The sequence below is a fragment of the Pituophis catenifer genome, unplaced genomic scaffold (genome assembly GCF_029215685.1).
Source record: "Pituophis catenifer annectens isolate HBS135680 unplaced genomic scaffold, rPitCat1.0.hap2 SCAF_2, whole genome shotgun sequence".
Taxonomy (NCBI): domain Eukaryota; kingdom Metazoa; phylum Chordata; class Lepidosauria; order Squamata; family Colubridae; genus Pituophis; species Pituophis catenifer.
Genome location: NW_027256882.1, coordinates 79,792,374 through 79,808,341, shown reverse-complemented (window position 1 = coordinate 79,808,341; position 15,968 = coordinate 79,792,374). Strand labels below are relative to the sequence as shown.

At 37.0% G+C, this 15,968-nt stretch overlaps 1 protein-coding gene across 11 annotated transcripts in view; it reads left to right on the top strand.

Annotated features, from left to right (window-relative positions):
• ATP2B2 (ATPase plasma membrane Ca2+ transporting 2) overlaps nucleotides 1-15,968 on the top strand; it is a 143,509-nt gene that overhangs the window by 107,624 nt on the left and 19,917 nt on the right. For all 11 annotated transcript variants that reach the window (XM_070933673.1, XM_070933683.1, XM_070933682.1 and 8 more), the window contains 4 exons: nucleotides 2,481-2,587; nucleotides 3,095-3,286; nucleotides 8,166-8,379; nucleotides 15,211-15,422. In XM_070933673.1, the coding sequence (XP_070789774.1) occupies nucleotides 2,481-2,587; nucleotides 3,095-3,286; nucleotides 8,166-8,379; nucleotides 15,211-15,422 (725 nt within the window). The remainder of the gene's footprint in view (nucleotides 1-2,480; nucleotides 2,588-3,094; nucleotides 3,287-8,165; nucleotides 8,380-15,210; nucleotides 15,423-15,968) is intronic.

The following is a 15,968-nucleotide window of genomic DNA, read 5'->3' as shown; positions in this document are numbered from 1 at the left end:
TCAGCTTGAGTCCAGTCCACTATTACAGCTATATATCTAATGACTGGAATTTCCAGGTGTTCATTGCCTTGATGATATTCCTGCCACTGAGTTTGGACGATAAGATCTTCACTCTTCTGATGTATTCACTACTAACTTTCTTCTTGACATCAGTGTGCTTGATGTTGTTAGCCTGAAGATTACCTAAATATTTGTGGTGATCTTCTTCATCCAGTAAAACAACTTGATGTTTTTATTACTTCTCTGACCAGATTGTTGGGGCCATATGCTTACTCTGTAAACTGTTTAGAGAGAGCTGTAAAGCACTATGAAGTGGTATGTAAGTCTAAGTGCTATCCCCTATTGAAGATAAGGGCGGCACGTTTGTCCTGCCCAAACTCCATTGTAATATCTTGACTGTGTATATAGACAGTCGTGAAAACAGTGATTCTATTTCAGATGGTATTTTTTCATTCAGCTTCAGATCATCCATTTACAGGGTGTGGCATAGCCTGGCCTACCTGTTCAGTATTGTTGACAGAGGAATCAGTGCAATGACAAACAGTAGTGGTGATAGTGAATCTCCTTATAGATTCCTCTCTTGATGTTAAATTCTCCAGGTCAATCACCATCAATCAGCAATTGTATTTTCCATTGTGCACTTATCTTTGCACAAAGCTTCTGATTTTTCTACTGACTCCTGTTATTTCTAGGCATTTGATTATCCAATCATGTGGCAAGAAGTTAAATGCCTTCTTACAATCAATCCAACCTACATTTAAGTTGATTTTCCTTCTCTTACAATTTTCCAAAGTATTCAATTTTCAGGATCATTTGTCCCTCTGGTGTTTGAGTAGTTTTCTTTCTGCTCAGAAGAAGGAGCTTGTTTTCAACCAGATGTAGTGAGACCGCATCAGCTACCAGACCAGTTAGCACTTTTAAAGTTGTTGGTAAGCAGGTAAATTGGCCTGTATTTGCCTGGTACTATTCTTTTTGTTGGATCTTTTATTATCAGCTAAGTTTTGTCAGATGTTAACCAATTTTCAGTTTCACTCCTTGCAGTAGAAACTGTTGTTAAATAGTTTGGCAATAAGTAAGTGTAGACCAGTCAGATATTTCAACCAGAACAATGCAGGTACCTTCATTTGATGCTGATCAATTCTTGATCTTCCTTACTCTGTTCTCCACCATTTTTGCTCTTTCAACTTCTCCCCTCCCCTTTTTTTTTCATTTCCTTTATCCAAGCTGCACTGTATTGTCTTTGGATTGACCCATACCTGTGCTCAGAACTATACTGCTTCTTTCTTTGCAGGTATTGACTAGCTTATTGCAATCTTTTTGTTGATGGACTGGTAGAAAATTTTCTGATTTGATTGAAATTGGAGATTCTGTCTGTAGCATGCATTTCAAACTTCATCTATGCTAATTTTCCTGGCTATGGCTGTTTTATTATTTTCAGTGCATTCTTAATATTCCTAGGTGGAGTCTAGGACAATTGATTGCGGAGTCATTTTTGCACCCACAAATAAAATTAATCAAATTTTAGCAATACCTTGAGCACTCTGAGTAATATGAATATAAAATTGGAGGACTTGATCCATAAGTAATAAGATAAATCTGGGTACTATACCTTATAGGTCAGAAGTTACATAGATCCTCAAGATGTCATGTGATCAGACTCTTTTTTAAAAAATGTGCACTGTATATGACAGACATGTAAAAAGTGTGAGACTTTGCTTGCTAGTTAGTAGTATTTACCACCCGTAAAGCACTTTACAGAATAAGAGTTGGAAGGGACCTTGGAGGTCTTTCAGTCCAATCCTTTGCACAAGCAGGAGACTCTATATCATTCTGGACAAATGGCTGTCCAATCTCTTCTTAAAAACCTTCAGTGAGCACCCACAACTTCTGAAGGCAAGTTGTTCCACTGGTTAATTGTTCTCACTGTCAGGAGATTTCCGGAAATCTGGGGACCAGCTATTCTGCTTGCTCTATACAATTTATATAGTGGACTAACTCCGGTCAATCAAACTGATGATCAAAGATGTCACTTGTCAAAACCCTAAAAACAGCCCTTCTCTATTTTGCCTGTCTGCTGGAATATCATCTTCATAAAGATCTGTATGGTACATCCTGACTATCTTTGAAAGCTTGAGTTTTTCCCCAAGACTTGGATTAGGGTTGGTAGTAAGATCCTTTTAATATTTTATATGTTACTTGCATGTCCCAAAAGTGTTTTTTCAAGAGGTAACTGGACTAGAAAGTTCAGTTGTCTATTGAAAAAGCACCTTTGGGACAATCATAACCTGGATGACTGAGAATCTCCATAGACATGTTACCTGCTTTTCTTCTGATGCATACATACCGGTAGTTTGTTCATCTTTTAAAATCTCTTAATATTGCATGTTGCACAGAGCCTCCTGAAGTTGGGCAGATTTCTAACATACATACATGACATATATTTATATGATTACTTAAGAATGCATTTCCATATTTTGCAGGTATCATTGACAGCACGCAAGTGGAGCAGAGGCAGGTTGTAGCAGTGACTGGTGATGGAACTAATGATGGACCAGCTCTTAAAAAAGCTGATGTTGGCTTTGCAATGGTATATTTCAGTTTGTTTCTGGTTTCAATTTTAATCTACTTCTGTGAGTGAATGTATTGAATTTGGAATTGGGTTAAATATTCCCCCAAAGTTTCTTTTAATGATGAAAAACGTTCTCAATGATTCTCTTAATCTACTGTTATGCTGCAATATATTTTAATAATATTAGCTCATACTATCTTGTAGCATTACCTGGATTTTCTAAATTGTTTTAAAATGGGTAATAACTAAAATTTCAGCTCTGAGCAATATGCCAGATCACAAACAGATTCCAGTATGCTTGCCATCTGTGGTACAAAGTCTGTTGAAGGGAGCTAGTCCAAGAAATTACTTTCACACTGTTTTGGATCTTGGCTGCTATTTTATTCCTCAACAGATATTTAAGGGTTAAGTATTCTGAAAAAACCCTCCCTTTTTTTACAACTCCGTAGACTCTATTTGGGTACTCATCCAAACTGATTTCTTATTACTCCTTCTAGAAAATGTTGGCATCTCTTTATTTTTCAGGGTATTGCAGGAACAGATGTGGCAAAGGAAGCTTCTGATATTATCCTCACAGATGACAACTTCAGTAGTATTGTGAAAGCTGTAATGTGGGGCCGTAATGTTTATGACAGTATCTCTAAGTTCCTGCAGTTCCAGCTTACCGTAAATGTGGTGGCTGTGATTGTGGCTTTCACTGGTGCTTGCATTACCCAGGTAAGGCTAAGGGTAAACTAAGGTCAACTCTGGGCATTGCAGTGATCCTTTGGATTAAGACAGTACCTAGCTTGGCCACAGCTGTCTGATTAATACAATTGAGATGAAAAAATAGTTACCATCACTAATGCAAGGGGGGGGGGAACAGTGTTCTAGTTATTTTATAAACGCATAGGTCTTCTTTCTTTGGTAGCAGCCCCAAGCAATACTTTGTGCAGTGGCTAAAGCAGGTCACTGCACTGTGTTCATATGCTAGGCAAAAATCCACGAGGGTTAGAAACAAAGACCTCAGGTTATGTGAATATTTGAATCTCCCATGAAATCAGATTGATTCAAAGGTTACCGTAATTGGGGAATAGCATTTCGGGTTATACAGGTAATCCTCATTGAATCACCATTTGTTTAGCACCTGTTCAAACTATGACAGCACTGAATGAGGGGTACTTAACATGATTCAGTTACCAAGCAAACAGTTGCAATTACAAAATTGTGCTCATATGTGGTCTGAGGTCATATGACTGTCATTTGTGATCTTCAGTTGGCTTCTGACAAGCAGAGTCAATGGAGAAGCTGGGAAGAGGTCTCAAATGACAATCACATGCAACCTCACTAGATTCATCTAATGACAGCAACTGGGATTCCTGGAACTGCTGTCATAAGTCAGGGCAGTCACATCTCAACTTTTGATTACATCATTTAGCGATAGGGTTCCTGGACCCAATTACCATCAATAAGTGAGGATTACCCATATAGCCACCTTCCACACCTTTTTGTTTGTTTACAATATTGGGGGCAACCTTTGCAATAATCTTTTTTAGCTACTATATGGAATAAGAAGAGGCACTGGTATATTGTAGAGGAACTTATGCATTTAGTAATTGATTTATAATCCTCTTTTAAATGAAGCAAGGTTTACAGTATGCACATGGTTTTATTTTGTTTTTAAAAAGCAAAAAGCTCAATGTTATTTCCTTCATTGCTTTAACATTCTTGAAAACATAATAGGCTGATTAACAATGTCACATATTTGAATTTGAGTCAGAAAACTCATTTATCTAGTGAATCTTCTTGTAGTCCTAAACATTTCTGTAGTCCTAAACTTTTCTCACTTTTTCTTTCTCTCCTAACTTATTATCTCTTTCCCTTGTCTCATCTTCATCCAATTAGATCATTCCCCTAATTCTCTTTTCTTTCTTTTCCTTTTCTGGTGCTTTCTCATTGCAGCTCTCTCTATTCCATCTTCATGTTGTCAGCTTTCCCATGCTGTGTTTTATAGAAAATTTGTTTTAATCTATTTTCTTCTGGAAGACACACACATACACTTTTTTTTACATATGCCAGTTGTAAACATGTAAAATATGCTATTATTATTTTCAAAAGTTGTGGAGCAACCCTCTCTCTCTCTCTCTCTCTCTCTCTCTCTCTCTCTCTCCCTCTCCCTCCCTCCCTCCCCCTCTCTTTCAATGTATGTGTGTCCCTGTCTATGTATATACACAGTGCCTTGTCTATAGAAGCTTGTAACAAAATCTACCTTTGAAAACATAGTGCAATTATTCACATAGCACATACTGTTCACTCTGGTGCAACAGGGAAATTCAGCCTCACAGAGCAAATTATGAATAAGTCATTAGGTGTACTGTAAAGAATAAGTTTACCTTGTCATCATGATATGGCCAAGTGAAACCTGAAGCCACAACATTGAAACTCCTCCCAAGTTACTCTGCTAAATTTTTCAAGGTGTTCAAAGGTTGTAACTATTGATTTCTTCAGGGTTATTAATCCCTCTGAGCAACAAACCCTCAAAGAAAGCACTTCAGTTAAAAACATGCATGGGTGGGAAAAGCCAGGTCAACATTTGCAATAAGTAATATTTGATTATGCTATGCAAGACAATAGGCAAATAAAAACCAAGAGAGGAATACTTTACAGAAAAGAGTGCATTTCCTTGACTCACTCAGAATGGATTTCTATCTAGTTTACATTAACTATTATTATTTAAATAAGCCATAACTGCTAGGTTTGCACAACATGCTAAGTCAAAACCCAACCAACCACATTTTAATTATCCAGTCATTGTATATTTTAATGATTTAAGAAGCTTGGATTTGATCTATTTTTGCATGGCTTTAGTTCATATGTAGAAGGATGTTATTGCTGGGAGGATTAAAAATGTATTGAATGAACATATCAGAAAGAATTGCATAAATCACGATAAAACTCAGCAGAACCGTCATTCCTCTCTTCCTGATTGGACTTAAACATATATATGGAAATAATTGTTTCCACCAATCGGGAGGTTGACCAATGCCTATCTTATTAATCCCTTTCTGGGGGTCTAGACCAGGCGTGTCCAACTTTGGCATCTTTAAGAGTTGTGGACTTCAGTAGCAGGGGTGGGTTCTACTTACCTTTACTACCGGTTTGCAGCGGGACCGCAAGCTCTTCTGTGCACGCGCAGAAGTGTTTTCATGATGTCAGGGTCTGTGGGCGAAGCCTCCCGCCGGTTTTATTACTGGTTCTATAGAACCGGTGCAAACCGGGGGCAACCCACCACTATTCAGTAGAAATTTCACTACACCAAGTACCAAAAACTAATGTATGTTTAATGCCTAGACTGTGGTTCAGAATGAGCTTTTATGTTTGACTGAACTGTGCAGAATAGTAGACAATTATTAGAGTCACCCAAGCAACGTACAGTGATTGGTACTGGGAAATAGTAATAATCAGGGGTGGGTTATATTTATCTTTACTACTGGTTCGCATCGCGCATGCGCAGATCATCTCTGATGACATCCGGGTCATCTGGGTGGAACCTCTGAGTTTTACTACCGATTCTTGCAAACCGGTCCAAACCGGGGCCAACCCACCACTGGTGAGAATGCTGTGCTACCCAAAACAACAGCTGACAATTGCAGATATGTAATTTAGAAGAAGGGTCAAAGCGATAAATTTGCTTTTCATTACATATTGTGGTTCTTTTGCATTTTACTGATAATTGCATAGTAAAGACTTTTAAAATAGAGATTCATATGGGGTGAGAACAGCATTTAAAATCGTTTTTAACTGTTTGAAATTCTAACTTGATAACTTCAATTCAAAATATTCCCCGATCACACACGAGGTCACATTGCTCAGTGAAATTTACTTTCCTGCTTTCAGAAGAGAAGCAGCAGCGAAGATGCTACAAACTATATTCTAGCTTCTGAACATGTTTGGTTGGTGCAGTCCATATTGTAATCTACTTCATAGATCTTAGTTTTTTTCTCAAGAAAGCGACTTTATTTCTTCCATAGTTATTGGGATGTATATCCTGGGAGTAGTAGTCCAAAATACCTCCAAGAATCACATAAAATCACAGGAAAATAGGTTAATTAGGAGAGATGGTTCCCATTTTCCCCTTCTTCATATGACTTTTGAATATTTTTGGAATGATTGATGAACTTACAGATCACATTCGGGTGAAAGGAGAAGTCTGGAAAAGCTGTGGAAGGAATAGAAAGCTGCTTTTATATGTAGCATGTGGACATGCCAGTTGGTGGATTTGTTTTGGGTTAATCCAGTTATTGCAATGCTCAGCCTGATCTTATCATTTGAAAATGCGGAGAAAACTTTTTTACGTTGGAACAACTACAAAAGCATTCTATGCTTGAAAGCAGGATTATTTTTACAGCCAAGATGCCAGCATAATAGGACTAATTCTATGTCGAGGGGGTGGCTAACACAAATATAAAAAGCAGTGTATTATTTTGGATGTTTCCTGTATACTTAACAATAGTGAACAAGGTGAACGGTGTTAAGGTGAGAATTCAAGTATCAGTTCTGTAATATTTAGACAAATATAACTGAGTAGTGAATTCTGAGCAGATTTGTAGAATTTTGCTCAAGTCTCTTATTACTCAACTTTGGTGAATGAAGAGATTAATTTTGGAATAATTTGTACTGTCAAAATGAGCTTTATTTTGTTAAGAATTAAGACACATGTTATGATAAACTTTGATTTGATTCAATTAGATATGCTTAACTATTTTAGTCAATGAAAAAAACATTCTATTTGATTTCTCACTGGTCTATCTTATCAGTCTATCCAATAAGTCGGTATAGTTTGTAGCGATGGAAGATGCTGGGAAGAGGTCATTACTGAAGCCACAGTTTAATAAAACACATTTAATAGTAATTTACTTTCTCTCTTGAGATATTAATTAGTTTGTGGTTGTTTATTAAATGTTCTGTTTAGAGATGCCAAGGTTGTTCCTGCTAGTTTTAGTGAGCAGATAGCTCCTTCTAGTGGTTGTTTATGCAGGATTGAAAATGAGTAGCTAACAAACCATAAAACCTTTTATATTGCAGAGGCGCTTTATAACCTAATGCTTTCTAATATTTTGGACTATAACTTCCACAATCCTACACAAATAGGCATTCTGGTTGAAATTGATGGGAGTTGAGGCCTAAAATATTTGAAATAACCAAAATGCCTATCTTTTAGACAATAGGACTTACTTATTTTGATATTCCATTATTTTCTAAACTAAGACTGCTCTTTTTGTCCGTCCTGTTTCTGTGTTTCCTATTATTTCTCAATGATGTTCTCATGGTTAGATTTGACAGTGTTGAGTCCACTGGTATCAAATCCACACATTCTCAAAGACAGTGAGATTTAAGGAGACTGATGAAAGGATGGTTTTAAGTAAGGTAGATCAGATGAATGCACTATCATTATTTCACATTAATGGAACTTTCTCATTTAAGTCTTCTTGCCTGTAATTAGAATGGCAAAGTGTGTTATCCTAAGACAACATGCTTCCAGAGAAATGTTAAATGACTATACATAATAAAGATGTTGATATAATGTTTTTTATCATATTATTTTTTTTGTCTTCAGGATTCCCCTCTGAAAGCCGTGCAGATGCTATGGGTCAATTTGATTATGGACACTTTTGCTTCTCTTGCTCTGGCTACGGAACCTCCCACAGAATCCCTTCTGCTAAGAAAACCATATGGTAGAAACAAACCCCTTATTTCTCGTACCATGATGAAAAATATTCTGGGCCACGCTGTGTATCAACTCACTCTAATTTTTACCCTCCTTTTTGTTGGTAAGATCAAAAGTCATTTATCGTTACTTTTGCAAGCTACAGATAATGAATTACCTGACTTCTGAATCTGCAAATGATACACAACATGGGATCCCACATAACCAGGAATTCATTCAGAGTACATAATTCAAATAATGACTTCAAGAAATCCAGAAGTTCATTTACCCTTTTGTCACCAACATTTTAAAACAAGCTGAATTTTCAATAGGGCTTTATTACATGAAGAGGACATCAGCTACAACTTCCATTGATTGCATCAAGGTCTTCTTTTCCTTTCACATATTGTCAGAGCTCCATCAGGACAGTGCAATAAATAGCTCTCTAGAAACTCAGCTAGCAGTTAAAGATAGCAGAGAAAGACTCCAGAACAACACCCAGAAAAATAAGGTGTTGGTTGCAGATACATTAAGCCTTAGTAATGAAGAAAATGAAGTATTGCAGAGTCTAACAATTCAGTTTGTTCCATGCAACACTTTAGGGTATAAATATGCACCCCCCCTCCCAGACTTATAGGGTAAATGACTTCCTGCCACTTGTTTCCTGGCCTTGAATATGGACATCACCTATGCTATGAAGAGCCGTGGTGGAGCAGTGGTTAGAATGCAGTATTGCAGGGTAACTCTACTGACTGCTAGCAATTTGATCCTGACTCAGACTTCCATTCTTCTGAGGTTGGTAAAATGAGGACCCAGATTTTGGGGACCATTATGCTGACTCTGCAAATAACTTAGAGAGGGCTGTAAAGCACTATGAAGCAGTACATAAGTCTAAGAGCTATTGTTATTGCTGTTTTGATAATAATTCCTGGTCTCAGGTCCTTTAGCTGGACTGTATTTACAGGAGTCAGCAAAATACAAGCAGACCAAAAAGAAAGGTTCAAGAATGAGCTTGAAGATTGGTAACGTCAATGGGACTTTCAAATTTTGTATTTAATTAACCAAATGTATTTAGCTACATAAATTTAGCTACCTAAAACTGGAGATGGTTGATTCCACTTTTCCCCTCACTCTCTGCTCTCCTCCCATCCATCTTTCGTTATCATATTGATGTATTCTCATTTTCTTTTTCTTTCTTTATTTTACTGTTTTATTATTTTACTTCTGTTTACACTTCTTTTCATTTCTTCATTTTTATTGTTGTAAGCCACCTGGAGTAGTTCCACGGGGTGATAGTCGGCAAATAATTTTAACAAATAAATAATAGATAAAACTGGAAATTTTATCTATCTATTTTATTTATCTATTTATTCTATCTAAAAATTCTCTGGAAATCAGTAATTTAGTGGTTTTACTTTTTCAGGAGAGAAAGCAACTACCGTATTTTTTGGAGTATAAGACACACTCCCCCCCCAAGAGGCTGAAAATTTGGATGCATCTTATACTCTGAATGTAGCTTTTTCAAAGCTTTTTTTTCAGCCCTAACAAGGCACTAGCGAGTGAAGCGATCTTCTGCATACTTTGCCTGCTTCCTGCGACTCAGCTGTGCTTTAGAAACTTTTTTTCAGCCCTAAGGAGGTGCTAGCAAGTGAAAGGATCTCCGTGCTTTGCCTGCTTTTCTCATTGCTGCTCCTTTTAGCTGTGCCTTAGAAGCTGTTTTTTATCCCCAAGCAGGGGATAAAACCAGCAAACTAATGTGCTGAAGCTGATCAGACTAAGGATGCTAGCCAGATGAAAACCTGGTAGGCAGATTTCCCCCTCCCCTGCGTCTTATATTCTAATGCATCTTATACTCTGAAAAATATGGTAACTGACTTGGCTAAGTCAGCACCACAAGTCCCCAGAATATAATGGCCTTGATTTATGTAAGACCAACTTCATGCAAATGATGCAAATACAATGGGACCCAGGTTAATGCATACATAAAATGATAACTAGGCTTTGTTTTTCTTTGCAGATATTTCGCTTCTCCTCCAAGAAGCTTCTTTAGTTCTGACTGAATGGTGGAGTATGGAAGGATTTATATTCCTTGCAGTCATCTGGTATATAAATCCCTCCATCCTCCATCATTCAGTTAGAACTGAAGAAGTTTTTTGGATGAGAAGCCAAACATCTTCAAGGAAAAACACAGTCCAGTTGCCTTTCGAAAAAGCACCTTTGGGACAACCATGACCTGGATGACTGAGAGCTCTATAGATACATAAAATGATGTTTTGTATATACAAAAATGACAGCTGGTATTATGTATTATACTATGGCATATAAACCGCTCTATTGGAAATTGGATTACACAAGGATTTATCGAAGAGAATCCTTGTATAATCTGAGAGTGCCTGCATAGGTAGTACTTGATTTATAACCACAATAGAGATCAGAATTTATGTAGGTGGCAAGGCAGTTTTTAAGTGTGTCAAGCCCAGTTTATGACCTTTTTTTCCCCAGTGATTGTTAAATGAGCCACTACAGTTAAGTGAAATTGTTAAGGTAATTCCCTCCCCCCCCATGCTAATGTTAGGCTGTCAGCTGATGAAGCTTGGACAGGTGAGATGTAGCCATAACAGAATCACATGGTCACATGGCAAATCTGGCTTCCACCAATGACTTTGCTTGTCAGAAGCCAGCTGGAAAGGTTGCAAATGGTGATCATTTGACCCCTGGATGCTGCAGCCATCATAAATACATGTAGGTTGCCAAGTGTCCAAATAATGATCAAGTGCTGTGAGGATGCTATGATGGTCATAAGGGTAAGGATCGGTTGTAAGTTCTGTTGCAACTTCAAACAGTCACTAAACAAATGGTTGTAAGTCAAGGACTACCTGTTTACATGGTTTTCCCAGACTTACTGCTATGATTTCACAATTCAACACTAATATAAAAACTACAGTAGAAGAGATGAATTTTCAGATTTATTTATGCATTAAACACATTTATATGATCATGCAACTACGGTAACTCAGTGCACCTTATACAATTAATATTCTCCCCTAAATACATTATAATGATTGATGATTGAATTTTCTTCCTTCTTAAATTTGAAAACTAGTTTTTTAGTTAATGAATTTTTGAGTAAAGTGAGAGAATAACTGTTCCCAGAAGTTTAAAATGGATTCACAATGCTGACTGTACTGTACAAATTGAGTTAATTTTTTTTTCTGTTTCAAAACATATTCTGGGCCCAAGCTAAATCTAATCATGTATATATTTCACACAGTAACATGTGTAAGGGGTTTTGTTTCTGTTTTGTTTTGTGCCACAAAATATAAAAAGCTGAAGAGTCAAGAAAATATAGGACAATAGTAGCTAAAAATACATGCAAAGAAGAGTTGGCTTTGGAAAGCTAGGCTGAGGGGATGGGCCTGTTCCTCAGCTCTGACTTCTCCCAAAGCTCTAATCCTAACCTTTTCTGCAAAGGGCAGCTCAGTGGCAATGGCAGGAAAAAGAAAAGAAACATAATCTTGGTTGCCATGGCAGGGAAGGATATATTTCAGTGATAAACAAGTCTGACCTCAATTCCATGTGATCCTTGTGATCAAGTCACAGGTCAATTCAAACACAATTTCTTGGGTTTTAACAAAGAACCTAACCATTATCTTAACTTTTAACACCTGGTTTCCTAATCTTTCACTTGATGGGATGATGAAACAGTTTTCCTAGAACTCCAGTGAATTTAACCTTTTATATTTCTGCCTTATCTTCATATATTTAAGATGGAGAATCATAATTTCCTACCACCTACAACACCTCATTTTACTGACAGACCCAACCTATGTCTTGAAAATCTGATAAATGTTTCTGTTGACTAGACGCATCCAGCTGCAATATTATCACTTCAGCTGCAAACAAAACTATAAAAACAATCAGGGGGTATGGTTTGGAACCTTCTATACCAGGGCTGTCAAACTCTCGGCCTGAGAGCCAGATGTGTCATGCCCTGGCCACGCCCACACCCAATTTAGTGAAGTGAAAGGGAAAAAAGTCCTGATATGTCATGTGACGCTGCCATGATGCCGTGAGTTTGACACCCCTATTCTATACCAAAGCCAACTTACACATTTCATTTTCACTCACGTTCATTATCCAGCCATTGCAAAATGATAATGCAAATGAGAGAAAATGAACCTCTATTTCATAAATACAAAAACAAAAAAACCTATAAAAGCCTAAAAACAAATTTTCTTCTCAGCAGATATGTTAACCATGTTGGAAGTTGAAGAAGTTAAAGCCATCGCAGTCATTCTTTTCATTTTATTGAGTATCTCTATGATTTTATGAATGCATAAAATTTTATTGTTTCAATGCAATTTTAATTCTATCCTTTGTTTTATTTGTTTTACTAATTAATGTATTGGCTCAACAAAGGTGAAGAGCTGGTGAAAGAAAACAACTGGTAGTACAGGTAGTCCTCGACCTATGACCACAACTGAGCCCAAAATTTATGTTGCTAAGTGAGACCTTTGTTAAGTGAGTTTTGTCCCATTTTATGACCTTTCTTTCCACCATTGTTAAGTGAATCATTGCAGATTAAGTTAATAACATGGTTATTAACTGAATCTGACTTCCCCATTGACTTTGTCACATGGTCATAAAATTTGATCACATGGCCCCGGGACGCTACAACCATCATAAATATGAATCAGTTGCCATGCATCCAAATTTGGATCAGGTGACCATGGGGATTTTGCAATTGTCATAAGTGTGAAAATCTGTTATAAGCCATCTTTATCATTCCTGTTGTAATTTTGTCACTAAACGAACTATTGTAAATTGAAAACTAGCTGTTCAGTGAAGGAGCTTGTAAAGAAAGCAACTGATAATGCGTATTATCAAATTGTGGAGTCAAATCTTCTCCATGTATTCAGATAGCTATTGAAATCTGTTCACCATTTTACACGAGGCTTATTTTGTGTCTTGGCAATTTCACTGTTTAATAGTCCTTTCATCTAGCAAAGCATTTAATTAGTTGAGTGTTTTGATTGATTTAAAATATTTAGAGGCTTATCTTCAGGTTTTTAGTCATATGTTCAATTAGGTTGCATTATGTTTCATGTATGATAAAGCTTGTAGCTTGTAGCACGAGTCCAAAAGCTCGGAAGACAAAATCTCTGGTCCTGGTGACCAACCCAGATTGGATCCTGGCTTGGTCACCTGCAAAGCCTGTAGTTACATAATACACTGAAAATTTTCCATTAGGTGTAAAGGACGAGCAAGTAACCTATCAGTGATGGGGAGCCAATTTTTTTTCCCAGAGGGCAGCAGGAGCTTTCATGATAGAGTAATATAACTGGAAGGGGCAGAATCGTCTAGATTTTTCTAGAAGATTTTTCTAGACTTTTTTGGGGAAGAGGCTTTTTTAAGGGTAGAAGTGGAAATAGACACCTTTGAGGCCCTGGTGCCATTCCTATTTTTACTCTTCCCCAAACTTGCCCAAAAGGAATTTCAGTTGCACCGCTGAAATTCCTAAGCAAACACTTGGTTCTAAGTGAATAGATTGGATACCGGAATAGAATAGAATAGAATAGAATAGAATAGAATAGAATAGAATAGAATAGAACAGAACAGAACAGAACAGAACAGAACAGAACAGACTTTGGTGCATATGCTCTCAATGTACATAAAGAAAAAAATAAAATATATTCGTCAACACTTAGTGATAGTCATAGGATACTAATAAGCAATCAAATCATAGCAGGAAACAATAAAAACAACATAAGTTGTAAAGATACAAACAACATGGATATAGCCATAAGTGGGAAGCGATAGGTACTAGTAAGGATAAGAAGAAGAATAGTAATACAGTCTTAGTAGTTAATTTGACAGTGTTGTGGGAATTAGTTGTTCAGGGCATTCGGGGAAAAAATGTCCTTGTGTCGAGTTGTTCTGGTGTGCAGAGCCCTATAGCGTTGTTTTGAGGGTAGAAGTTGAAACAATTTATGTCCAGGATATGAGAGGTCTGTAAATATTTTCACAGCCTTCTTTTTGACTCGTGCAGTATACAGATTCCACAATGGAAGGCAGGTTGGTAGCAATTGTTTTTTCTGCAGTTCTAATTATCCATTGAAGTCTGTGTCTGTCTTGTTTGTTTGCCGAGCCAAACCAGACAGTTATAGAGGTGAAGATGACAGACTCAATAATTCCTCTGTAGAACTAGATCAGCAGCTCTTTGGGCAGTTTGAGCTTCCTGCGCTGCGCAGAAAGAACATTCTTTGTTGTGCTTTTTTGATGATGTTTTTGATGTTAGGTGTCCATTTTAAGTCTTGAGATATGATAGAACCTAGAAACTCTACTGTTGATACTGTGTTGTCTAGTATTGTAAGAGGTGGTAGTATAGGAGGATTTCTCCTAAAATCTACCACCATTTCTATGGTTTTGAGTGTATTTAGTTCAAGATTGTTCTGGTTGTACCACAAGGCTAGTTGTTCAACTTCCTGTCTGTATGCAGATTCGTTGTTGTCTCGAATGAGACCAATCACTGTTGTATCATCTGCAAACTTCAGTATTTTAACAGAGGGATCTTTTGAGATGCAGTCATTGGTGTATAGAAAGAAGAGAAGTGGAGAGAGCACACAGCCTTGGGGACCTCCTGTGCTAATTGTACAGGTATCAGACGTGATTTTGCCTAGCTTCACCTGCTGCTTCCTGTCTGTTAGGAAGCTTATGATCCAAATTAATTAGAGATAATTATGGTAGTCCTGCTCATCTGAGACAAATTGTATTTTAAAAACTTCCACCTTGGAAACTGTAGACTATAGCATACAGATAGTTTGTTTCAGAATTTTGTGGTGATCGTGATCTAGATGACCTCATAAAACATGATGATGAGCTGTGAACAAATTATATCCTGAATTGAAACTTCAAATGATATTTTTAAATTCTGTTTATTTTCTGCTTTGACCAGGTGAAAAAATGTTCATGATTGATAGTGGCAGAAACGCACCACTCCACTCTCCACCTTCTGAGCACTACACCATCATCTTCAATACTTTCGTCATGATGCAACTATTTAATGAAATCAATGCCCGCAAAATCCATGGCGAAAGGAATGTTTTTGATGGCATCTTTAGAAACCCTATATTTTGCACTATTGTATTGGGTACATTCGCTGTACAGGTAATCTATTTGACAATGCTAAAACAGCCAGGTATTATTTGCATGCTTCACCATACAAACTTTCTCCATTTCACACTTTCATCCTATATTATAGTCTTTTAAAAAAAGCCTAAAGACATTGTATAAATCTATTGCTAATTTGGTCATTATTAAAGTTCTTTATATAAATCTGAGCATTCCTTATTTTTGCCCATCAATTTATTTCTTTTGGGGCTTCATCTGCTGTATGTCTTTTTTTCATAGTGGGAGGAGAGTTGTGTTGATTGATTGATTTACTTTATTTATTTATTTATTTATTACACAGATAAATAAGGCCACCCAATTCAAACTATGTGACTGGGTAGCATACAACATGACAGCAAATATAAATATATCACATTAGAGGAAGAATATGTGAAGCCATCTCGAATCATATGTGTGTATTTGTTGGGATTTGTGTTGGTGCTGTTGTTGTAGATTGGGGTAAATTAGACATCTGGGTTTGTTGTTGAGTCTGTCTCCTTCATTGTCCTTTGTTTCTTGTTGATTGTGAGAATGTTTCAGACA